Below are 25773 nucleotides of genomic sequence, written 5' to 3'. Positions count from 1 at the left end.
GAAATAAGAAATCCAAACATTTTAAATCAGTTAAGAAAACTTATACATACACTATTCCAAATGGATCTCTTACTATCAGGAAATAGTGGACCAAGATAGGAATTTATAGAGCTCTTCAATGTATCATATAAACAAACAGGAATTATACCAAACACATAGGAAAATCCCTTACTCATTACAGCGAATTTCAAATCTTCCCATCTAAATAATTCCTCAATTGTTCTGGCTCTAGAAAAATATATTTAGCCTCTTGATATTTCAAAAGGCATTTACAAGGATATCTTAATGTCATACTAGCACCCCTATTAATCATTTCTTCTCTCATATGGATGAATTTCCTCCTTCGTTCTTGTGTACTATGGATCACATCCGGATATATCCATATGTTTTGTCCGTAGAATTGTACAGTTCTATTTTGAAAAAAGAATTTTAAGACCATATTTCTATCCTGTTCGAAAGCAAAAGATACCAGCAATGTCCCTCTTGACTTTACTTCGGTGTGCATAGATAACTCTAACAATTCCGACACATTCATAGAGGGTTGTTCAGGTGCTTCTACAGATTCAGAAGGCAATATCTTTTTGGAAACAAAGAATACTTTAGTGATTACTGAGGTAATATCTTTTGGAATTTTTAAACAAGCTTCCATATATTCTTTGAACATATCCAATGGTAGAATTTTCTTTACTACAGGAAAATTAACAATTCGGAGATTTAGATAGCGTCATGAATTTTCAACATTTTCAAGTCTCCTTTCTGAAATAGTCTCCGTTTTTATCAGGTTACCCTGGACCTTTTCAATTATTTCAATTTTTTCTTCTAATTTTCCTATTTTCTCATGATTTTCTTTTGCCACTTTTTCTACCTGCAACCCTCTTTTATTAAGATCCAAAAAAGCTTGAGTCAATGTTGTTACTGCAGACTCAATTGAGGTCATTGCATTCCACAGAGATTCTAAAGTGACTACGGGTAGTTTCTGCAAAGAAAAAGCCAGTTTTGGTTGTAATTGTACCAGATTTTGAAGCGCTGTTTCCTCGATATTCCTTGCCGGCTTGGCCTTATGGGGGTTTGGAGTGGAGGTAACCACGGCTCCCGCCGCTCCTCCTACTTCTCCGGGTGTCGAAACCCCGTCCTCCTCATCCGTTTCAGTTTGCAGAGGCTCTCTCCTCTCCATGAGAGCTCGTGATGTTTCACTCTGCCCCTCCCCTGGGCGAGCTTTCGGAGGCTTCGGCGTCTCGGGAGCCCCCAGGCTCAGCGAGATCTCATCGGCCATGGACAACAAGCCGAGCTCCTGCTCCAAAGTCCCAGCGGCCCTCGCCTCCGGCGTCCTCGGGACAGAGTCGAAGAATCTCTCAATCTTTGGCTGGTTTAGTCCTTCTTCCTTTAAGGTAATATTCTCCTTTAATCGCGCCTTGCACTTCGTATGAGGCATTGTCCAGGATTAGAAAAAGCAATTAGTAGCAGGTAAAATTTCAGGAACCAAAGAGCAGAGCGACCCTTCCTCACTTCCTATGTGTCGGCCATCTTGGTCATACAGGATTTATTCTGATGACATACAACTGTTTTTACCATTGAAACCCAACCAGCAACAAGCTGTAGCTAATTTGAATAAGTGCTTACAGGCAGCAAATCACTCGTTGTTAATAAAATTTGCCTGTATGCTAGAAAGACTAAAATATTCTGGGTGAGTAGGAACGAGGCTCCTGATGCAAATTTACAGATAATAGTTGATGGTGAACCATTATCAGTAAAAACGGAGGTTCGTAATTTTGGAGAATTGTTGGACTCCAGAATAAGCATAGAGTCCCACAGTGTCTCAGTTGTAAAGTCTGGTTTTTTTTGAAGACACGATCAAACCAACTGCTGAAACCTTACTTTCAACCTTCTGAGTTAAGGTCAATGATAAAGGCCCTGGCTTTGTCAAAAACTAATTACTGTTCATTGTATATAAGACTGTCGGCGAGAGCCATCTGGAAACTACAGCTACTGGAATATTCAGCGGCCAGACTGCTCTTAGAATGGTCATATCATGCCCATATTAGCCCAGGTTAACAGGAACTTCATCAGCTACCAGTCTGCTGGCAAGCTAAATTCAAAATTTTATCATTGAATTTCAAACTCCTGAGGGGAAATAGTCCAACTTATTTGGAGGATTGTATACATTTTATTGTCCATTATGAGCCTAAAGATCCCAATATGAAGCCTGTCTTTCTGGTTCCATCTCTGCAGAGAGTTCATCTTGCAGAGACTAGAAGCACTGCATTTACTTTCATAGCACCAATGCTTTGGAAAAAAATTTCCTGGGGAAAAAAATCAGGTTGGAGGAAGAGGACTACTTGCGGTTTTCTAAATTGTCTAAAGCTTGACCGTTTTGCTAAGTTTTTCTGCCTTTTAAGTTTATCTACCTGGCCAAAGCCTCTCAGACAAGGTAATCTAAAGGCTCAGAGGTTGATGTTTCAGAATTGTTTTATTAATTTTACGTAAGAAATTGATTTATTTACATCGTCTCCTTTATTTTATGATAGCACTTTAATTTTATTTGTACATATTTCATTAATGAATGTTTTGGTTTTATACTACTTGTGTTTGCATTTTAAGTTCAATAATGGGTAATTTCTGTTGTTGTCCGCCATGAGCAATAGTTTTGTAGCAAGGGCATATAAATTCTATAAATAGATAAATGTATATAGCTATAGAGCATCAGTGAATGCAGTTCTTAGAGGCAATACAACATTCTTGCTCTCTTACTGCATTTATGGCTTACAGTTTTTATGGAAAGTGGTTGAGGTAGAAAACTGATGGCTTCATGGCAGACGCTATTTATTGGAGAGGCAGGAAGAGAAAGGTAATGCAGGAATGGGTAAAAACTATTTAACTGTCACCTAGTCAAAAGCTCACTACTGACCCAGTCTCATATGACACCTAATGTTAGCTGAGATTACTGTCTTGAGCAAACCCAGTGTAAATAGAGTGTTCACCTTTCACTTATAAGAACATTTTCACATTGCCCCATGTTGTTCTTGTTCTCTTCCCTAGAATGAGAGCCGATTTGTTGCAGGAAGAGCTATTCTGCAGTGGGATATATTTGCTTCAAATGGAATAATCCATGTCATTTCAGAACCTTTAAAAGCTCCACTGGAACCACCTGTAAGTGTTATACTTTACTAAGAAAATGTTTTTTGCAAAAATCTCTTAACTGTATCCAGTATTGTCAGCTTGCATCTAGTTTTTAGGTATAATATGTCATTTGCTTTTGTGAAAATATTCATGAGATGTTTAAGAGAAACTCTCCAGAATACATGTTGGTTCATCCAGACTAATTGTCTTGTAGGTGGGTGGGAAAGAGAGTGAACACAAGGAGAGCTCACATTTTTCTGACATATTTAGGGCCGGATTTTAAGAGGTATGCGCAGGCATACATTTGTGCGCGCAACCCAGCCCGCACAAATGTACGCCCGATTTTATAACATGCGCGCGCAGCCGCACGCATGTTATAAAATCCGGGGTCGGCGCGCACAAGGGGTTGCACACTAGTGCACCTTGCGCACGCCGAGCCCTAGGGGAGCCCTGATGGCTTTCCCCGTTTCCGAGGCCGCTACGAAATCTTATAACAGCTTGGCTTATTCTTTTTTGGTAATAAGAGGTATATTGGTGATTTATGGCCTGGTGTAATATTTGCATAGGTAGGGTTGTCGCTGTTTAAGTGCTGGCAGTTAATGCTATTTTGGTATGGGAGGTTTGCTATATTGTAACTGTAACTCAGTTTACTCATGGCTTTCTGAGGGTCAAGCCTACACCCAACATGCATTATAATACATCTAATGTCATATGGGTTGCAAGTGTCTTTTTTGCTGGATTTCTGGTTGGCAGCACTGCAGTGCATATAAGTATAATATACATGTTGTGATATTTTTAACTAAAAAAGCTGTATGTCTTTTTCCATGTAAAATTCATAACTTTTAATTGCGTGTGTGTGAGGAGGAAGAAGATGGGGGGAGGGGTACAAGGCTGTAAGGTTCACCTAGGGCACTTAATACTCTTGCATCAGCCTTGCTGCATTGGCTCCATGTGGGAAAGCAGGATTCTTTCTGGAGCTGTGCTGCTTTGGGTCAGTGGCTCTCCCATGTCTTGGCCAGGGCTTCATTTTTCACTTTTTAAAGCCCTGGAGGAACAGCATGGATCACTTCTAGTCCTTTCTCCACTGGAGTAAGCAGGAAGAACAGAGCCTGGGGAATCATAAAAGCAGCAGGCCGTGCAACACACAATCAATGGAAATGCCCTGGAGTGGTGATGGTAGTCGTGGTCATGAAGAAGTGGCAAAAGGATGGGATGAGCCAGAGGAAAGAGCCTGTGCAGTGTTGGAGAGTAGAGATGTGAATCGGAACCGGAATCAGTTCCGATTCCGGTTCACATCGTTAATTTTTTTTTTGGTGCGGCCCGATCGCGATTTTCTTTATCGGCTGCGGCCGAGCCGATAAACAAAAAAACCCACCCGACCCTTTAAAACTGTTCCCTTAGCTTTCCCCACCCTCCCGAACCCCCCCCAAAACTTTTTACAAGTACCTGGTGGTCCAGTGGAAGTCCCGGGAGCGATCTCCCGCTCTCGGGGCCGTCGGCTGCCACTAATAAAAATGGCGCCGATGGCCCTTTGCCCTTACCATGTGACAGGGTATCCGTGCTATTGGCCAGGCCCTGTCACATGGTAGGAGTAATGGACGGCTGGCGCCATCTTTAAAAATGGCGCAGGCCATCCAGAACAATTGTGCACCCCCTTGCGCGCGCCGACCCTGGATTTTATAACCTGTTGTGGTGAACTGGGTGGATTATCATTTTTAACCAGAGCTAAGTACTGATTGCTACACAAAGATTGCATACTACCAATACTGGAAGTGTTTTTACCTGCATGAGATTTAAAAAAAAATATAGCAATATGGACCTTGATCTTGTTTTTAGCCTATAAAAATGTGGTGTTATACTGTATATCTGGCAGTCCTACAAATTTAATGCTTGACAATTTTTATTGAGTTGAAAAGTGTGCCAGGGATATTTTGCACCAGTGGGTATAGTTTCCCAATCAACATAGGCATACTGAGGGCTATTTTCTTGATCTTAGATAATCATACATCAGTAATGGAACCAAATTAGCATAAATGCAGTTTTGCTATGAACTTCATCTAGTAAACTGAAGACTACTCACTTCTAGAAACCATTCCATATACCTAGAGCATATGTTTTATTTTAGAAACTCAAAAGACAAACACCCAGAAAAACACAAGGAGGTCATATGATAATTGTTAGATTGAGGTGGCTGTATGAAAACTGCATTCTGAATTCAATTGGGTTCCGTGCCACATTGCTAGCGGAAATGCAAGGAATATAAACTTATTTTTAGGCCTTGACAAATGGGCAACATAGCCCTGTGCTGCAGGCAGGAGGGAAATGAGACCACTCCACAGTTACCATAAGACGAGCTGTCTTTTTCTCCCTTCACCTCCCACCTGCCTGCAGTGAATGTACAAGCTTCCCATTATAAAGGCCTGAAAATAGGTTCACAATCTTTATAGATGACAGTCATCGAAGAGGCCACCAATACCAATAGCTGAATCAGACCTCTTAAGCACAAATTAGATTATATTGTTTACGATAGAGATGTTTTTCATGCTTATTTCAGAACCAGTGAGCTATTTAATTATACTGTACATCGTCACATTATTTTCAGTGTTATTGAGACCAGAAAAAAAAAAAACAAGGAGCTATGTTACTATGAATGTCCTATTTTATTAAACACTGTATTGGGGTGCATTCGACCAACCATCTTTCAATGGTTTTGTTTGCAATTAGGCTGCTCTTCACCCTGGATATGGAGCTGTCATCTTTTTCATCATTGTCTTGGTTACTGGACTCCTGGCTTTGGCTGGGTACTTGTACCACAAATTCAGCAAAAGGCAATTCCGCTTTCAGCGATTCAAGGTAGGAGAAATTGGTCAAAGCTCAAAATGGAATCATTATTCTGCACGCCCATAGCTCATATCCAGCATGCTCTAGTATGGTTTCATGTTTTGTTTTGTTTTTAATCAGTCCAACTCTGAAAAATTTGGCTCAAGGGTACAGCCTTCTATGAATGCCAGTAGTAGCTTTCCTTCATCCCTACACTTATTGAATTTATGTCTGAAAATCTTGCTAATATTATACTTTACTGTAGTGATAAGCACTTGGCAGCAAGCATGTCCCAGGTATGGCATGGATCTAAGGAACCACACAGCAGGGTATATCTTAGAATATCATCACATCTCAGATGCATTATAAAACATGAGGCAAAGATGAACAGCTCATGAAAACAAGGAAAGACGATATTCTGTGAAGAGGTAGGCAGCTCCCAGTCCTGAACTGCCACAAACGGGTCTAGTTTTCTGGTTATCCACAATAAGGGGGAGATTTCCAAAGAAGCGCACGCACGACCTTGTGCGCGGGTTACCCGGCGCGCACACATGGACGCCTGATTTTATAACATGCGCGCGCATGCACGTTCCAGGGCTTTACGTGCGCCGGGCCTTTTTAAAATAGGCCCGGCGCACGTAGGCTTTTGAAAATCTGGGCCTAAGTATGCATGAAATATATCTGCATATGATGAAGGTAGTGTATGCAAATATATTTCATGCATATTCGTTGTGGGTATCCTGAAAACCAGACCTCTTTGTAGCACTTCATCCAGATTTACCCATCCCTGTTCTTTGATTATACAGCATCATGGGGAGTATTATTGCACTGATGAAATATTTTAAATATATTTTTCTGCTGTGGATCATTTGTCCTTCACTCATTATTGGGGATGTGAATCGGGCTTCGGACGATTGAAAATATCATACGATATTTTCAAAATCGTCAGAAATCGGGGGCTCCCCCAAAACGAAAGGAAAACCCCATGAAATTGTTCTTGGGGGTTCTCTTATCATTTTGGGGGAGGGTGAAAAAAACAGCACACAAAAATAACCCCTAAACCCACCCCGACCCTTTAAAACTAATCCCTTAGCTTCCCCCACCCTCCCGACCCCCCCCCCCCCCAAAAACGTTTTACAGGTACCAGGTGGTCCAGTGGGGGTCCTGGGAGCGATCTCCCGCTTCCGGGCCGTCGGCTGCCACCAATCAAAATGGTGCCGATAGCCCTTTGCCCTTACCATGTGACAGGGTATCCGTGCCATTGGCCGGCCCCTGTCACATGGAGGGAGCACTGGATGGCCGGCACCATCTTTAAAAATGGCACGGGCCATCCAGTGCTCCCTCCATGTGACAGGGGCCGGCCAATGGCACGGATACCCTGGCACATGGTTCTGATTCCGGTTCCGATTCACATCTCTACTCATTATAAAAGTTTATAATTGAATAATTTGAACATCTACCAACCAGCCTTTTTGAAAATAAAATGGAAAATAATAATACTTCTTGCCTAACGTTTGTCCTTCCCAAATCCCAATTTATCCTGACACTAACAAGGACCAGATAATCACACAGCAGCAGCTTGTGAACACACAGACCCACCTAATCCCATGAAATTGCTCATTGCAGAGTTTCAAACATTTAGAACGTAAAGGAGGCATCAGCTAATGATACCATGGTGGCTTCATCATCTTTTTCACAGAATGTTTTCCCAAGTCAAAATGCAAATAAGCAGAAATTGAAATAATTAAGTAGTAAAAGTTGCCTTTAAAAATTACATCTGTTGAATACTGCATATAGCAAGTGGCAATAGCTATTCTGTAGCCATTAACATGTATTTTAAGTTTTGGGGTTTTTTGTTTTTTTTAATTTCTTTAAGCTGCTCTCCTGAGGTTTTTCTGAAATCATGAGTGATGTAATGAGACCTAGGAGCCTGTTTTCACAAGTTGCTATTGAAAAACTGAATTTACAAAGCTTGCACTGAAACTTACTTTTTTTTTTTTTTTTTTTTACGAGGACACTGGATATTGCTGGGCTATATGTCAAGTATAAAGTATTAGTGGACTCTGGGGACCTGCAATATACTATAAATTGGCAAAATAAGAAAGCAGTAAAATGTCTCAAATACATTAACCAATCCCCAGAGTACATACACCACACTATATGACACCATTTTAAAAATAACCTTTTGCTGTTTGCCAAGCAAGTAAATTTGGTGAATTTATCCTGAATCTTATTTTAATTTGTGTGTGTTTTTAGCATCTCAGAAGACATGGAAAACTGATATTTTGCTCCCTTGCATTGGTTTTCTTTTTAAAAATGTAGCTGTAGCAATGTTGCTAAATGTAGTCAAAGGGAGTCGCTGGAACATCATACATCGTTATCGACAGGAAGACCTCATCATCATTATGTTGCCTTTAGTGTAAAATGGTCTGTACTTTATGGAAATGTTAGAGATAGTAATCAATTAATGCACAGCATTCTGATTAGACAAAAAAAAAAGTCCACTACAATTGTTCTAATTGTACTAACCCATCACCTACAGCCACAAAACTTCAGAGAAGCAGTACTCTTGATTTTAGGTAATTTCTATCTGTTTTCATGCAGTCTGATGAAAAAATAAGTGTATCAACACTGAGAAGTGACAAGTGTTCAAATATCACCAATCCGATGTACGAAATTTCCTCCTCTCCCGACCCTGAACATCCTGAACCTGCCTTTGATCAGTTTTCTGTAAGTTATTCTTCTGGCAACTTTTGAGACTAGAAATGCTCAAATTAAAGGTTACTCCTCTTAGGCCAGCCTCATAGGCTGTGGCACAGCAGGAGTCCTGTTCAAGCCTGCTGTCCTCTAGGGAGAGCAGGGCTCAGGCGCTCTGCGGAAGTGACATGCTCGAGCCCAGGCAGAGGAGAAAGACGCTGCCGTTATTGTTCTGACCCTATAAAGTGATGCCCAGGGACTGTCTCCAGGAAGACTTCCCTTCTGCCTTCAGGGTCAGCGAGGGTGCTGCCTGGCCATGCCAACTGGGGTGGAAAGTTAAATATTGAAAGAAGAGTTGGAAAAAAAAAAGTTTGGCGCATTTGTATTTAAAAGGTGAATATTATACTTGCTTTAAAATGTAGATGGGAATAATATAAGCATTTGGGGGTAATTTTCACTTCTTCCTTGAGGAACTCCAATAACCCATTTTCTGAACCACTTTTTGTTATATCTGGTTTGACCGTAACCTCATTTTATCTGTTTTACATTTGTAATAATTGTTTTTATCATTACGTGTGTTTTTTCTTGTACCCTGCCACAAACCTTTTTTGGAGGGGTGGGTAAGAAATGCCTATTAAATAAATACATAATTCCCTGTACGTCCCAGGATCAGTCCAGACAGTGGGTTACAGTGGGTTATCTCCCCCTTCCAGCAGATGGAGTCAATTAGAACTTTGAAGGATGCTTCCTTATAAGGTAGTGCACCCTCTACTAATCCTCAGTATTCTCTTGACTCCAGCAGATGACAGTGGTGGCTTTCGTTCCCCACCGAGATGACTAGAAAGCTATTTTAGGAATTTTCTCTATTTTCATCAGCTTTCCTTTCTTTTGGATGGATCAAGTCTAATTAAAAAAAAAAAAAAATCTTTGAATTTTGAATTTCTGAGGGAATTATTTGGAGAGCTCTCCTGTGACCTCTGCTCCTGTTTTAGTGGGAGCATTCTTAGCTTGCAGGAAGTACTATTTGCAGCTCTCCCCACCCCTCCCATCTCTGTTGTCGGGGTAAGTTTGTTTTTATTTCCTTTTGACAGGTTATTTCCTCTCTTCCTCTCTCCGGGGTGCAAGTCGGTGGTGCCGACCTCTCCCCCTGTGGCGCCATTTTCCTCGGGGCAGCCGGCACAGAGAAGTGTTATTCCTCTGTGCCTCTATCTGTGGGTCGCTGAGGGATAGAGAGAGAGCAGGACTAAAGCGGAGGCTATTACCCGTTTCTTACAGCCATGAACCTGGTGAGCGTGAGGAAGAACAGGCTGAAGCGGAGGTTTTTCCCACTTCCCGCAGCTTTAAACCTTGCCTGTTTCTCCCGTTAAGAACAGCTGGTTCCCTCGCGGCTCCATCGGGGTTCCCCATGCCACGTTCGTCCAGGTGCTGCGCTTGTGGAGAGCCCGGGTCGAGGCTCTCTCGCAAGGGGATTTGCATAGCTTGCCTCCCTGGTGGAGAGGGACCCTCTCAACCACCGGGCCGCTCTGGTTCTCGTCTTCTGACCGTGGGAACGGCGGCCATTTTGTCTCCAGACTCGGCTGCTCCGGCGCTAACACCCGTTCCACCTCTGGAGCCTTTTCCTCCGTTGGGGGATCTTCCCACTCTTCCTCCATCGGGGCTACCTCCGTTTTCCACGGATTTTGTTCTCCTGCTTCACAATGCTTACCTGGCCAGAATGGGCCAGCACCAGGAAGTTTTGGCGGGACCTCCTCCTCCTAAGGTACCCAGAATGGCTGAGTCCACTGAGGGCTTGGGAAATGCCCAGACAGTGGGGAGTGCCCAAGGGTCAGAGGTCCCAGGACCAGGGGTACCTCCGACCACCTCAAGCGCTCCGAGGGGGAGTCTGTTCCTCAGCAGGACCCGGATCCGGATGAACCTTCAACTACGGCTCAATTGGAAGGGGATGATCCTAGAGTCCTGCGGATCTTCCGGAGGGATGAGCTGGACTCCCTCATTCCACATATCCTACAGGAATTGGACATTGAGGCCCCTCAGGACCCACCTGAGCCTAATCCACCAGCGAAGAAAGGGACCCCCTTCTGGCTGGTCTACGTCCGCCGTGTAGGTCCTTTCCTTCCCATCCCACGTTCCTTCAACTGTTATCCAAGGAATGGGATTCTCCGGAGACCTCCCTCAAGGTCGGCAGAGCCATGGATAAGCTATATCCTATCCCGGATGATTTCCTGGAGCTTCTTAAGGTTCCCAAAGTAGATTCTGCAGTCTCAGCGGTGACGAAAAGAACTACCATTCCAGTAATGGGTGGTGCAGCCTTGCGAGATCTTCAAGATCGAAAGCTGGAAGTTTATCTTAGAGTTTTCAAGGTGTCCGTCCTGGGGGTCCGGATGGCCATTTGTAGTTCCTTCGCTCAGTGTGCAGGCCTCCGCTGGCTTCAACAGCTGCTCAGCTCCCAGGAGTTGCCTCCTGAGGAAGCACTTCAGGCAGACCACCTGGAGGCTGTCATAGCATATGGAGCAGATGCTCTATATGACATTCTGAGAGTATTGGCCAGATCTATGGTTTCTGCAGTCTCGGCTAGACGCCTCCTCTGGCTTCACAACTGGTCGGCGGATTCTTCTTCCAAGTCGCAGCTAGGATCCCTACCCTTCAAGGGAAAGCTACTATTTGGGGAGGATCTGGACCAGATTATCAAGTCCCTTGGAGAGAATAAGGTACACAAACTGCCAGAGGATCACCCTCGTTCTTCTAGGTCTTTTAATTCCACTAGAAGCCGATTCAGGAATCAACGTCATTTCCGCCAGGCAAGGACTGCAGCTCCTCGTCAGCCGTCCTCTCGATCTCAATCCTGGACTCAGTCCTTTCGTGCCCGAAGACAGCCCCGCTCTGGTCCGGCCCAGGGGATGTCCTCCAAGTCTTCACAATGAAGCTATGCCGGCCCACTCCCCGATCCCCAGGATAGGGGGACGTCTCTCCCTTTTCTACGAGGAGTGGGTCAACATCACATCAGATCAGTGGGTCCTGGATATTCTAAGACATGGCTACGCGTTAGAATTTGCTCGGCCGCTAAGAGACAGGTTCCTCTTCTCTCGATGTGGCCCAGTCCAAAAACAACTCATAGTCCAGCAGACACTTGACATGCTTCTGGCTCTCGGAGCGATTCGTCCGGTCCTCCCCCTGGAAGTAGGCCAGGGACATTATTCAGTATACTTCTTAGTCCCCAAGAAGATGGTCAACAGGGCCCTCAAGATTCCCCACTTTCGGATGGAAACCTTGCGCTCCGTGATAGCGGCGGTACACTCTGGAGAATTTTTGGCCTCCCTGGATCTGATGGAAGCTTATCTACACATTCCCATCCTCCAAGCGCACCAGCGTTTTCTGCGATTCAAGATTCTGGGACAGCATTTCCAGTTCCAGGCTCTACCCTTTGGTCTTGCAACCGCTCCTCGAACCTTCATGAAGGTGATGATAGTAGTAGCTTCCGCTCTCCGGAGGGAGGGAGTCTTGTGCACCCATACCTGGACGACTGGCTCAGTCGGGGAAAGTCCTCCGCCCAGTGCCACCGGGCGGTCGACAAGGTGTCGCTTCTTCACTCCTTCGGTTGGGTGGTCAACTTCGCCAAGAGCAGCCTTTCTCCATCTCAGTCTCTGGACTTCCTGGGGGAGCATTTTGACACAGCACTGGGCAAGGTGTCTCTGCCCCCGGACAGGGCTCATACACTCATAGCTCAGATACAGCGATTCATCAGGCTCTCACTTCCAATGGTGTGGGATTACCTCCAGGTCCTGGGATCCATGGCTTCCACCATCGATCTGGTCCCCTGGGTGTTTGCACATATGCGTCCCTTACAGCACGCCTTGCTCTCCAGCTAGAAGCCGGTGTCTCAGGACTTCCAAGCCATCCTTCCTCTCCCGCAGGGAGCCAAGGACAGTCTCTTGTGGTGGTTCAACCTGTCTTATCTTCTCCAGGGTGTTCCTTTGGACATCCCAAAATGGGTAATCGTCACGACGGACGCCAGTCTCTCTGGCTGGGGAGCGGTGTGTCAGATGAGTTCTGCACAAGGGAAGTGGATGCCGTCCCAAGCAACTTGGCCGATCAATTGCTTGGAGACCAGAGCAGTGCGTCTGGCATTGAAACGCTTCCTACCTCTCGTCCATCATCGCGCAGTCCAAATACTCTCAGACAATGCGACCACTGTGGCCTACATCAATCGCCAAGGGGGCACGAGGAGCCAGCATGTCTCTCGGGAGACAGACAGGTTGATGGTGTGGGCGGAGACTCATCTCTCCCGCCTAGCAGCTTCCCACATCGCAGGCGTAGACAACATTCAAGCCGACTTTCTCAGTTGTCAACATCTAGATCCCGGAGAGTGGGAACTCTCAGAGGAGGCGATGAATCTCCTGTTCCACAGATGGGGGACCCCTATCTGGATCTAATGGTAACCTCCCGGAATGCCAAGGCAGCTCGATTCTTCAGTCGCAGAAGAGAGTACGGCGCAGAGGGAGTGGATGCCTTAGTCCTCCCCTGGCCCCGTCACGTTCTCCTCTACGTGTTTCCCCCTTGGCCTCTGGTGGGCAAGTTACTCCGGAGAATAGAGTCCCACCAGGGTTCGGTAATGCTGGTGGCGCCGGAATGGCCCCGTCGTCCGTGGTTTGCAGACTTGATCAACCTCGCAGTGGACGGACCTCTTCGTTTGGGTCACCTTCACGCTTGCTGCATCAGGGTCCGGTATCTTTTGCCCAGACCGATATCTTCTGTCTTGTGGCCTGGCTTTTGAGAGGCGCCAGCTGAGACGGCATGGATACCCAGAGGCCGTTATCTCGACCCTCCTCAAGGCTAGAAAGACGTCTACCTCCATCTCCTATATCAGGGTATGGAAAGTTTTTGAGAACTGGTGTGCCTCCATACCTGTGTCACCACGGACCGCCTCGGTGGCTCAGATCCTATCTTTTCTTCAACAGAGACTGGACAAGGGTCTGGCCTACAACTCACTGAGAGTGCAAGTCTTTGCCCTAGGCTCTCTACTTCATCAACAAGAGGGAACTTCCCTCTCCTCTCACCCAGATATTATGCGATTCCTCAGGGGGTGAAGCGCGTGAAACCCCCGGTCCACGCTCTTTATCCTTCGTGGAGTCTCAATCTCATTCTCTGAATCTTGGTCGGTCCACCCTTTGAACCCATGCGTTCCGCGACCCTCAAGGATATCACTCTCAATACTGTTTTCCTGGCAGCTATCTGTTCTGCCCGCAGAATCTCAGAGCTTCAAGCACTCTCGTGCAGAGAGCCCTACCTTCGTTTTACGGATTTGGGAGTTTCCTTGCGCACTGTGCCTGCTTTTCTGCCCAAGGTGGTTTCCGAGTTCCACTTGAATCAGATAAGAACATAAGAAAATGCCATACTGGGTCAGACCAAGGGTCCATCAAGCCCAGCATCCTGTTTCCAACAGTGGCCAATCCAGGCCACAAGAACCTGGCAAGTACCCAAAAACTAAGTCTATTCCATGTAACCATTGCTAATGGCAGTGGCTATTCTCTAAGTGAACTTAATAGCAGGTAATGGACTTCTCCTCCAAGAACTTATCCAATCCTTTTTTAAACACAGCTATACTAACTGCACGAACCACATTCTCTGGCAACAAATTCCAGAGTTTAATTGTGCGTTGAGTAAAAAAGAACTTTCTCCGATTAGTTTTAAATGTGCCCCATGCTAACTTCATGGAGTGCCCCCTCAGCATGGTAGAGCTTCCGTCCTTCTCAGCGGATGCATTGGCAGATCTACGCAAGTTAGATGTCAAGGGTATCCTCATTCGCTATCTGGAAGTCACTAATGATTTTCGCTTGTCGGACCATCTTTTTGTTCTCTGGCATGGTCCGAGGAAGGGGGCCAAGGCGTCGAAAACTACCATTGCTTGCTGGCTGAAGGAGGCGATCTCGGTGGCCTACATTGGAGCGGGTTGACAATCTCCGGCGGGTGTCAAGGCTCATTCTCTTTGAGCTCAGGCTGCTTCCTGGGTGGAGATGCAATCAGTCTTGTTCCAGGAGATTTGTCGAGCGACAACTTGGAAATCATTACATACCTTTGCTCGTCATTATTGTCTACACATACAGTTGCCTACTTTTGGCTCCTTTGGCTCTAGGGTCATTCGAGCAGGGCTTTCCAGGGCCCACCCTACGTAGGGAAGCTTTGGTACATCCCACTGTCTGGACTGATCCTGGTACATACAGGGAAAAGAAAATTATTCCTTACCTGCTAATTTTCGTTCCTGTAGTACCAAGGATCAGTCCAGACACCCTCCCTGACTGTTTTATTGGGTTTGGGATTGGCTCTCTGCTCAAATTGTTCTTCAGTGCCTTTTTTCCTTTGGCTGGTTAATGGTTCATTCTGCAAGTTTGTTGTCTGACACTGTTTTGTGCCTTTTGCACACTGTTATTTGTTACTTAATTATATTGTTCTTGATCCATCCAGATTTTCCTCTTTGCTTTGATATACTCCATACTGAGGATTAGTAGAGGGTGCACTACCTTATAAGGAAGCATCCTTCAAAGTTCTAACTGACTCCATCTGCTGGAAGGGGGAGATAACCCACTGTCTGGACTGATCCTTGGTACTACAGGACTGAAAATTAGCAGGTAAGGAATAATTTTCTTATAGAACTAATCCCTAGATTCATCAAAATGCTATAATGTTTGCATAGATACGCCCATGATAAGAAAAAGGGGTGAGGCTATGATAATTTTAGAATTACTATACCATGTGCTTTGCATAGGTAGTTTATGTGAGAGAGAGAGAGAGAGAGAGAGAAGGAGAGGGAGCTAGAGCGAGAGCGAGAGAGACTCTTTATAAGGTCTTCATAGTAGTCAACTATTTAAATCACTATCGGGCCGATACAGAAAACCCCACGGGAGATGCTCTCCCAGTGCGCGCCCAGGCCATTCTCCTGGGCGCGCGATTCAGAAAAACAAAAAATGCAAATGAGGGCCCACTGTAAAAGGAGGCGCTAGGGACACTAACACGTCCCTAGCGCCTCCTTTTTGACAGAAGTGGTGGCTGTCAGCGGGTTTGACAGCCGACGCTCAATTTTACCACCGTCGGTTCTCGAACTCGCTGACAGCCACGGGTTTGGAAAACAGACGCCCGCATAATTGAGCATCCGTCTTCCAACCAGCAGGCCGCGGGCAGATTTTTAATTTTTTTTTTTTATTATTATTTTTAATTTTTTTTAATTTTTTTGATATTAAGTCAGAGGGTGTACAGAAAAGCATTTTTTTCTGCCTTTTTGTACACTTCCCCGGTGCCAGCCGAAATTAATGCCTGCCTTTGGCAGGAGTTAATTTCTGAGAGTAAAATGTGCGGCATGTTGTGGGCATTTGCATGTTGCGGGCGCTATTAGTTTCGGGGGGGTTGGCCTCGCGTTTTCCACTACTGTATAAGGGGTAAAAATAACGCGTCGAAAATGCTTGGCCAAATGGGGGCTAACAGTGCGCTCAGCCTGAGCGCACTTTACTGCATCAGCCCATATTAGAGGGCCAGCTAGTAACTCAAGGTGAGGTTTTTGGTGGTGGTCTGGGGTTTTGGGGCCAGTTTTACATGCAGAGTGAGATGTATGATAAGTACAGTACACCTCAGTGAAGATTTGATGTCATTTGGAGTAAGAAATGTCAGACTAAGATGAGATTACTTCAATGTTCTCTCGCCCTAGCTTGATAGTACCGTGGTAGAGAATCCATCAAGTTAGGGCAGGGGTGGGCAATTCCAGTCCTCAAGGGCCACAAACCTGTCGAGGTTTTAGGATATCCTAATGAATATGCATGACATAGATTTGCATACAACTGAGGCAGAGTGCCTGCAAATCTCTCATATGCATATTCATTAGGGATATCCTGAAAACCAGACTGGTTTGTGGCCCTCGAGGACCGGAAGTGCCCACCCCTGAGTTAGGGCATGAGAACATTGTAGAAATCTCATCTATGTGTGACTTTCCTCACTTCAGATGACATCAGATCTTCCTTCACTGAGGTGTACTGTGTTGTTTGTACGTCTCACTCTGCATGTGAAACTGGCCCCAAAACCCTATACCACCACCAAAACTTCACTTCAAGTTACTAGCTGGCCCTCCTATAGTACTATAAATAGTTGACTATTATGTATGTTACCCCAGAGGCTTTCTCTCTCTCACTCTCCCTCTACTCCTCCACTCCTTTCCTCTCTCCTCTTCCCTCACCGAAAAATGCCCAAAACAGAATTTGCAATACTTATTGAAAATTGCATTACAGCCATTTCGGGCACATTACACAGTTTAACACCAAGAAAAAAAGGTGTAGTTATTTCTGGCATTAAAAGCATGCAATAGTGCGATAGCACTCCTCATTTTCATTAATCCCGCCCAAACCCCTCACCAATCCCACCCCTTTGAATAAATTTGCTAAGTTTGCATTCGCACCATGCATTATGATAACGTGATAATGCACACGAAAGTTATCGCAGGCAGTAACACCATAACGCACTTTGATGAATGACCCTTTGTGTGAGCAGTTGCAAAGTCCATGGGTACTTTTATCTGCAAACTTTGCATCAAATTTCAAAGAGAAAGTATCCGCAGAAATTTGCACCTGCTTTTTCTGTAGATAATTTTTCTGATAAAAAAAAAAAAGCATAGTTTTGAACAGGCAAAGCTATGCACAACGTTGCCTCCCATGGCCTTATCCCACCCTGGGAACACTTCCACAAGAATGTGTGTAAAAGTGCACATCTGCTGGAACACTAATGAACTTTGCCTGTATGCAGGATGGGCAATTTTCAAGTAGCCCATTTACCTATGTAAGTAGCCATTTATATAGGTAAATAGTTTTTGAACATTTATATGGGTAATGGAGAAATTACTTACCCGATAATTTTGTTTTCCTTAGTGTAGACAGATGGACTCAGGACCAATGGGTATTGTGCTCTCTTGATAGCAGATGGGAAACGGAGTCAGATTTCAACTCTGACATCAGCCTACATATACCCGTGCAGCATGCTTAGCTCTTCAGTATTCTCCTTGAAAAGCCAGTGTGGATATATGTTGCTTGATACTTAATTGCACTTGAGTATACTTGATTAACTTTGAACAGGTTCAACTGATTTTACATATATATATATATATATATATATATATATATAAACCGTTTTGGCACTGGAGACCACCGGTGCGCTGAAACAATAAACGCTGACACCTAGGTAACTGCAGGTGTCTTAACACAGAGGTAGGCCGAGGCTTACCCGTACAGTCTCTAGATTGATATCCGAGGTTCTCTATTTCCGGAGCAGCCGTGGGCAGGATGCCGAGTCCATCTGTCTACACTAAGGAAAACGAAATTATCAGGTAAGTAATTTCTCCATTTCCTAGCGTGTAGCCAGATGGACTCAGGACCAATGGGATGTACAAAAGCTACTCCCCTAACGGGTGGGAGGCTGCCCGTGGCCCACTTAGTGCTGCTCTTGTGAAGGCTGTATCCTCTGTGGCCTGGACATCCAGGCGGTAGAACCTGGAGAAGGTGTGTAGGGAGGACCATGTCGCCACCCGACAGATCTCGGCTGGTGAAAGCAGCCTGGTTTCAGCCCAGGAGACTGCCTAGACACTTGTAGATGTTGCATCAGTCGGTCGCAGATGGCTGCGACCGCTCTGCCTTACCTCTTTTTCTCCCCTTTCTCTCTCTTTGGGCAAGATGGCTGCCTCCGGTGCTGAGTGCCAAGGGTCTCGGCGTTTCCAGACCAGCATGGGCATCCCCAGCCGCCATGCTCACTCCCGTGGCCTCCTAGGGCGCAAGCGCGCACACCTCCTATGCTCAAATACATGTCATGGCGGGAACCTCGGGGGCGACTCCACAACAAGACGTCAGTACCTCCGGGTATATCTAGCTTCCGCTTTCACTACCAGTTTGAGTTAGCAAGGACTTCGGTTTAAGCTACTCTGACCGCTTTAAGCTGCATGCTTAGATGCTGCTTTTCTCCAAGGGCCTCGCTCCAGTAGAAGCTCAAGATACCCGCTCCTCGGGGGTCTCTCGCTTCCATCTACCCTTCGGGGTCCTCTCTAACTAGACAACCGCTCCTCGGGGGTCTTTCTCTCTCTCTTCTACATTTCAGGATATCGGACCATTGGGTACTCGCTCCTCGAGGGCCTACCACCCATTATGTCCTGCACCACGGACCTTCGGTCCCAACTTTCCACCATCAGGAAGACGCCATCATTCTTGTGAGCACCTCTACGATCTGGTGCTCCAGCTCCACCCACCAACTGCGACGTCACCTGCACTGCAGGCTTCCGCCATCGTGAAACATCTGGGTGAGCACTTCTGAGCATGTTGAACGTACTGGCACTTCTGGGATCAGTGCCTTATCTTCCTGCTTTACCATCTATCTACAAGCAGTACAATAAAGCCTCTATCCATACTGTGTCTGCTATCTGAGTTCAGCCTATCGCAGTGGTTCCTCACGGGGCCCCTCCCCTTGGGCGGAGTCATCTCCATTGCGACCAAGGGTCCACAATGCCACAAACACAAGAGTAGAATGTGCCTTGACCTGTAGAGGGTAGTGGTTTTCCTACCTTTACGTAGGCAGCATTAATGACTTCTTTGATCCAGCGGGCTATGGTCGCCCGCGATGCTGCTTCCCCTTGTTTCTTCCCACCGTGAAGGATGAACAGGTGATCAGTTTTGCGCAAGGCTTCCGATTTCTTGAGGTATCGGACTAGGATTCTGCCGACATTCAGGTGGCGAAGGAGGCGCGAGTCTTCCGAATCTCTGTGTTCATCTGGTGATGGTAAGGATATGGTCTGGTTCATATGAAACTGGGAAACCACTTTTGGAAGAAAGGATGGCACCGTACGCAGCTGTATGGTGCCTGGGGTGAACCTGAGGAATGGTTCTCGACAGGATAATGCTTGAAGTTCCGAGATGTGCCGAGCTGAGCATATTGCGATCAAGAATGCAGTCTTTAAGGTCAAGAGGCATAGAGACAGGCCGCTTGTTGGTCTGAAGGACTCTCCTGCTAGGAAGTCTAGTACTAGGTTGAGGTTCCATAGAGGCACCGGCCACTTTAGAGGTGGCCGGAGTTATTTAACTCCTTTCAGGAAGCGAGACACATCACGATGAGTTGATAGTCTGATGTTGTCCTCTTTGGACCTGAAACAGGCCAGTGCAGCGACTTGAACCTTGAGGGAGTTGAGAGAGAACCTCCTCTGCATGCCATCCTGTAGGAATTCTAGGATCGTGGGAATCTTGGCTGTCCTCGGAAGGAGGGTGCGGTCTTCACACCAGGCTTCAAATAATCTCCAGATCCGTATGTAAGACAGTTGTGGAGAACTTGCGTGCTCGGAGCAGGGTGTCAATCACTGCTTTTGAGTAGCCGCGCTCCTTAAGGGTAGTCCTCTCAAGGGCCATACCGTAAGAGAGAATCGAGCCGGGTCTTCGTGGGAGATCGGTCCCTGCTGAAGAAGGTCCCTATATGGCGGTAGACGCAGAGGATTCCCCGCCAATAGTCTTTGCATGTCTGCATACCATGGTCTTCTTGGCCAATCCATGGTGACTAGTAGGACTAGTCCCCTATGGTGCTCTATCTTGTGAATGACCCTGCCCAGTAGTGGCCAGGGTGGGAAGGCATACAGGAGGTCTTCCTCTGGCCAGTTCTGGATGAGAGCATTGATTCCTTGAGACTGTGGTTCTCGTCTGCGGCTGAAGAATCTGGGGACTTGGGCATTGTGATGAGTTGCTAGGAGGTCCATGGCTGGGGGACCCCATCAATTCACTATCATCTGGAAGGCTGTGTCCACCAGCAACCATTCCCCTGGGTCTAGGCTCTCTCTGCTGAGGTAATCCGCTGAGATGTTGTCTTTTCCCGTGATGTGGGAGGCCGAAATCCCTTGCAGGTTTGTTTCTGCCCACTTCATGAGAGGGTCTATTTCCAGAGACACCTGCTGGCTCCTGGTTCCTCCCTGGCGGTTGATGTAGGCCACGGTTGTGGCGTTGTCCGACATGGCTGACAGACTCACCTCGGAGTCTGTAGCTGAATCGCAGGCAGGCTAGTCTGACCGCTCGAGCGGTCAGACTAGCCTGCCTGCGGTTTATGTTCCATTCTGCCTCTTCTTTGTTCCATTGTCCCTGGGCTGTTAGCTCCTGACAGTGGGCTCCCCACCCTCGCGTCCGTGGTGAGCAAGATCCACTTTGGTGAGGATAGGTTTACACCTCTGCTTAGGTGTTCTTTTTGTAGCCACCATTGAAGCTGATGCCGAACCTCTGTCGGTAGCTGGAGGCGAATTGAGTAGTTCTGGGACACTGGGTTCCATAGGGAGCGTTGGATTGGTCGCATATGGGCCCTTGCCCACAGAACAACTTCCAGAGTTGAGGTCATGAGGCCCAAAACTTGAAGGTAGTCTCATACCTTGGAGCGAACAGAGTTCAACAGCTTTCGCAATTGACCCATCAGTTTCCTTCTCCTTGGAGGGGGAAGGTAGACCTTGTCCAGCTTGGTATCGAACCAGATTCCCAGGTATTCTAGTGACTGGGAGGGCTGTAGGCAGCTCTTGGCTGTGTTCACGACCCACCCGAGCTCTTGTAGTAAGTTCTTGACGCTGGTGGTCGCGTGGCGACTCTCCTCCTGAGACTTTGCTCTGATCAGCCAATCATCCAAGTAAGAATGTACCAGAAAGCCTTCTTTCCTCAGTGCAGCCGCTACTATCACCATAATTTTGGTGATGGTTCTGGGAGCGGTGGCTAGTACGAAGGGTAGCGCTCGAAATTGGTAACAATTGCCCAGTATTGCAAAGCGCAGGAAGCGCTGGTGGTCCTGATGGACCGGGATGTGAAGGTAGGCTTCGGATAGGTCCAGGGAGGTTAAGAATTCTTCTGGTTGCACTGCCATTATAACGGAGCGTAGGGTTTCCATGCGGAAGTGTGGTACCTTCAGGTAATGGTTGAAGGCCTTGAGATCCAGGATGGGTCGGAATGTTCCTTCTTTCTTGGGAACGATAAAATAGATGGAATTGTGACCAGCATTTTGTTGAGACGTGGGCACCGTAGATATTGCCTTCAGACTGAGTAGTCTTGCTAGCGTGGTTTCCACTGCCAGTCTCTTGGAGTGGGAGTGGCACAGTGATCCCATAAATTTGTCTGGGGGGATGCTTTGGAATTCCAGGGCATATCCCTCTCGAATAATAGGACCCACTTGTCCGATGTCACTTCGACCCATCTTTGGTAGAAGAGGTTAAGTCTGCCCCCTATGTCTTCTTCCTGTGGATGGGTCTGCGTCTTCTTGTGGGGCACGGCCGGAACCTGCCCCTGAGCTTGCTCCTCTCTTAATGTGCTTGTTCCGAAAGGACTGAAACCTTCCTGAATTACGAGGTGCTTGGGACTGTGTGTTCCTGTAAGGTTTAAAACGCTGCAATCCTCTACCCTTGGTTCTGCGGGGGGAGGAGCACTGATATGTTCTTTTGTTCCCATCTTCAGGTAATCGGGGTACTGGGGATTTGCCCCATTTGTTGGCTAACTTCTCCAGTTCGCTTCCAAACAGAAGAGATCCTTTAAAAGGCATTTTTGTGAGATTCGCCTTGGAAGTCATGTCAGCCAACCAGTTTTGGAGCCATAATTGTCTTCTGGCCGCCATTGCGGCTGCGACACCCCTGGATGATGTGCACACAAGGTCAGCGGTAGCATCTGTGAGGAAGGAGCCTGCAGGTTCCATCGCTTCTCCGGGCGTGGTAGAGTTTCTGGAGAGGATCAAACAGGAACGTGCCACCAAGGCGCAGCAGGAGACAATTTGTAGCGTCATTGCTGAGACATCAAAGGGCTGCTTAAGGATGGCTTCCAGCCTTCTGTCTTGGGTGTCCTTCAGTGCAACTCCTCCCTCCACAGGGATTGTGGTGTGTTTTGTGATACCACAGATCATAGCGTCCACTTTAGGGAAGCGTAGACGTTCCTTGGCCGTGGGTTCCAGCAGGTATAGGGCTTCTAGTGCCTGTCCCCCTTTAAAACTGGCCTCTGGAGCATTCCATTCCGGGTCAATCAGTTCCTTGATGGGTTCCAACATAGGAAAATAGCATGAGGCTTTACAGAGGTACACCAACACGGGATTCTTTTTAGGTTCTAATGTAAGGTCCGTGCCTGGGAGGCCCAGTGTCTTCACAGTTTGGGACACGAAGGCTGGTAATTCGTCTTTATGGAAGAATCGGAGCATGGTCCGGTATGGCTCCATCCCTGGGGGGGGATTTCCCCTTCTTTCAGGGAGTCGGTTTCCTCCTCTGAGGTGTCTGGATCCCCATCCGGGATGATCTTGGATAGGAGAGACATGTCTCTAGAGCCTCGGGAGGTGCTGGGAAGGACTTGTGCTTCTGGCAGAGTTTGAGGCAAGTGGGCAGCCGGGGCTGGTTGCACCTGGACAAAGGTTTGCAGCCCTTTCAAAAATTCCACCCAGGAGGAGGTTCCTGGGTCCATGTTGATACCAGGAGGGGTTGTAGTGGAAGCCCCGGAGGAACTTTCCTGTGGGGGCGCCGAATTGGACATACGGGCCAATACAGTACCAGCCATTGGACACGCATTTTCCCTTACCACTTATTCAGTAAGGGGCGGAAAACGCACGTCCAACCCGCCAAACCTAATAGCGCCTTCAACATGCAAATGCATGTTGATGGCCCTATTAGGTATTCGCACGCGATTCAGTAAGTAAAATGTGCAGCCAAGCCGCACATTTTACTTTCAGAAATTAGCGCCTACCCAAAGGTAGGCGCTAATTTCTTCGGGCACCGGGAAAGTGCACAGAAAAGCAGTAAAAACTGCTTTTCTGTGCACCCTCCGACTTAATATCATGGCGATATTAAGTCGGAGGTCCCGAAGGGTAAAAAAAGTAAAAAAAAAAAAATTTTTGAAGTCGGCCGGCAGCTGTCGGGTCGAAAACCGGACGCTCAATTTTGCCGGCGTCCAGTTTCCGAGCCCATGGCTGTCAGCGGGCTCGAGAACCGATGCCGGCAAAATTGAACATCGGCTGTCAAACCCGCTGACAGCTGCCGCTCTGGGGCAAAAGGAGGCGCTAGGGACGCCGCACCTAATTTAAATACTGAATCACGCGCACAGGCCCGATAGTTAGGTCCCAGGTGCCATCATCAGTGGTTCCGGATCCCGCTCCTGGCTGTGGGAGGTCTTGATTTGGTTCTCCCTGGTTATGTTCGCACTGCTGGAACAGGAGGGATTCTAATTCAGGCTGTGCAGCTCTCAAGTGGCAGGCTGGGTAAAGGAAGGGTCCTTTGGCCTTATTGGATGGTGGTGCCATTGTTTGTGCATGTATAAGACTTAAAAAATCATCTGTGCGAGAGATATGCACGCAGATGCTCTTAGTTGTGCATGTCAGGAGCGCAGAAGTTATGCGCAGTACATACGCACAAGTTATGCGTGCAGGCAGCGGATTTTGTGCTCGTGGCACAGTTATGCGTGCAGTTGTGTGCGCCGCACTCGAATCTGCACCCGCTGCCTTTCAGCCAGCCTGGGGGCAACGTCCACACCGGGAATTGGCTGGCAGACTAAGGCTCACCTCTGAGGGATATCGAATCGACCTCAGGAAAGTCTCAACTGGGGGAGGGACCGTTAGGTTTCACCGCAGGAGAAGCAGGGCTCTCTTCTTAAAGGTAAATTTTCTTTCTTCTTTCTTGTAAATGTTACACTATTCTGTTTTGGATAATGTCCGCATCGGCTATGGGAGACGGAGAAATACTGAAGAGCTAAGCATCCTGCACGGGTATATGTAGGCTGACGTCAGAGTTGAAATCTGACTCTGTCTCCCATCTGCTATCAGGAGAGCACAATACCCATTGGTCCTGAGTCCATCTGGCTGCACGCTAGGAATATAGCCTTTATATTACCGAACATGAATTTGGAGGCATTGCACTAGTACCAAGTAATTTAATGAAATATTGATTTCCTACGGTTTCTCTTAATTACTGTGGCTGCCTTACCTATGAAATTTGGAAAAGTAGATTTGACTCTCTTTACTTCATTGCAAGACAATGCAAGAAGCCAGAACTATTGTGTGAGGCTATCTTTACTGCTCCCGGTGTGTAGATTCTATAAAGAGCCATTCTGAAGAAAGTCTGGGAAACATTTTGGTGGCTGGGGAGGGGGGAACGCGGTGGGGGAACAGGTAGATGGTCACAGAGGGGAAAAAGTGTTTTCATTTGTTTTCCCCGGCCTGTGCCACGATGCCTAGTCAGATCCAATCCATCTTAACCGATCAGATTTTGAAAAACCCACAGACCTGGTGCCAGGATAGAAATCTTCCAGCATTAATACCCTTTTTTTTTTTCATGTACCCCTAGCAGGGGTAACACTTCTTGAGAACCTGGGCAGGCGTGCTGGTTCAGGAATCGCTTCCTGCTCGCCATGACGCTTCAGCAGCTGTTCTCTCTCTTTACAGGACTGTGATGAACAGCAGCTGGTGATAAGTGGCCTTCACGATCAGCACTGAAAGCACAGATGTAGAAGACGTAATGACGACTGTGAAGAACGGCTTAAAATTAATATTTACTGGACCACGCTCTGAATAGCCAATGTCTGGATCAAGACCTCAAGGAAAACACATTTCTGCATTGCAAAAACATGGCTGCAGTGCTGTCGTACCCGCCGTCACATGTAAAGCGTTACGTAATTCTTTTATCGTCTTTACGTGTTTTAGCAAGACGCATTCAAAACAACAAAAAAAAGTACTTTTATAATACACAGTGGACTATATAATTTGAGCAGGAGAATCTCGTTCCTGTACCTCTGTCAGTAATTTTCAATTTATTAACTACTGTGTCTTCCTCGAAATAAAATGCCAAAAATACCAACAGAACATTTACAGCACTCTCAAAATGCAGTTAGTTTGATTTTTTACCCAAAAACAATATAAATGAATCACTTCTCATATTGCACTTTATGTAGAAATGTTTTCTGATCAGTTTGTAAAGCAGATGAAGGATAAAATACAATTTGTTCCTTTATAATTCTGATTGCTTATTTCTTTTCCATTCTGAAGAGTTCCACCCCCCCTCCAAATAAACACATGAAAATACCTCCAATATGTGAGCAACTAGGGGTCTTATTCAAGGAGAACACTGGCCTGCTGCTCTAGAACCCTCTAATAAAGACG

General features: G+C 46.6%; 1 protein-coding gene across 1 annotated transcript in view; it reads left to right on the top strand.

Annotated features, from left to right (window-relative positions):
- The window catches only part of STAB2 (stabilin 2), a 473152-nt gene extending 447665 nt beyond the window's left edge, over nt 1-25487 (top strand). The window contains 4 exon segments of the mRNA XM_029599680.1: nt 3037-3147; nt 5842-5970; nt 8542-8667; nt 25060-25487. Of these exon segments, the coding sequence (XP_029455540.1) occupies nt 3037-3147; nt 5842-5970; nt 8542-8667; nt 25060-25110 (417 nt within the window). The 3' untranslated portion in view covers nt 25111-25487.
- Nucleotides 25488-25773: the final 286 nt, after the last annotated feature.

This window comes from Rhinatrema bivittatum, chromosome 4 (genome assembly GCF_901001135.1).
Source record: "Rhinatrema bivittatum chromosome 4, aRhiBiv1.1, whole genome shotgun sequence".
Taxonomy (NCBI): domain Eukaryota; kingdom Metazoa; phylum Chordata; class Amphibia; order Gymnophiona; family Rhinatrematidae; genus Rhinatrema; species Rhinatrema bivittatum.
Note: the sequence above shows the minus strand (reverse complement) of the source record. Positions and strands in the feature narration are given on the sequence as shown.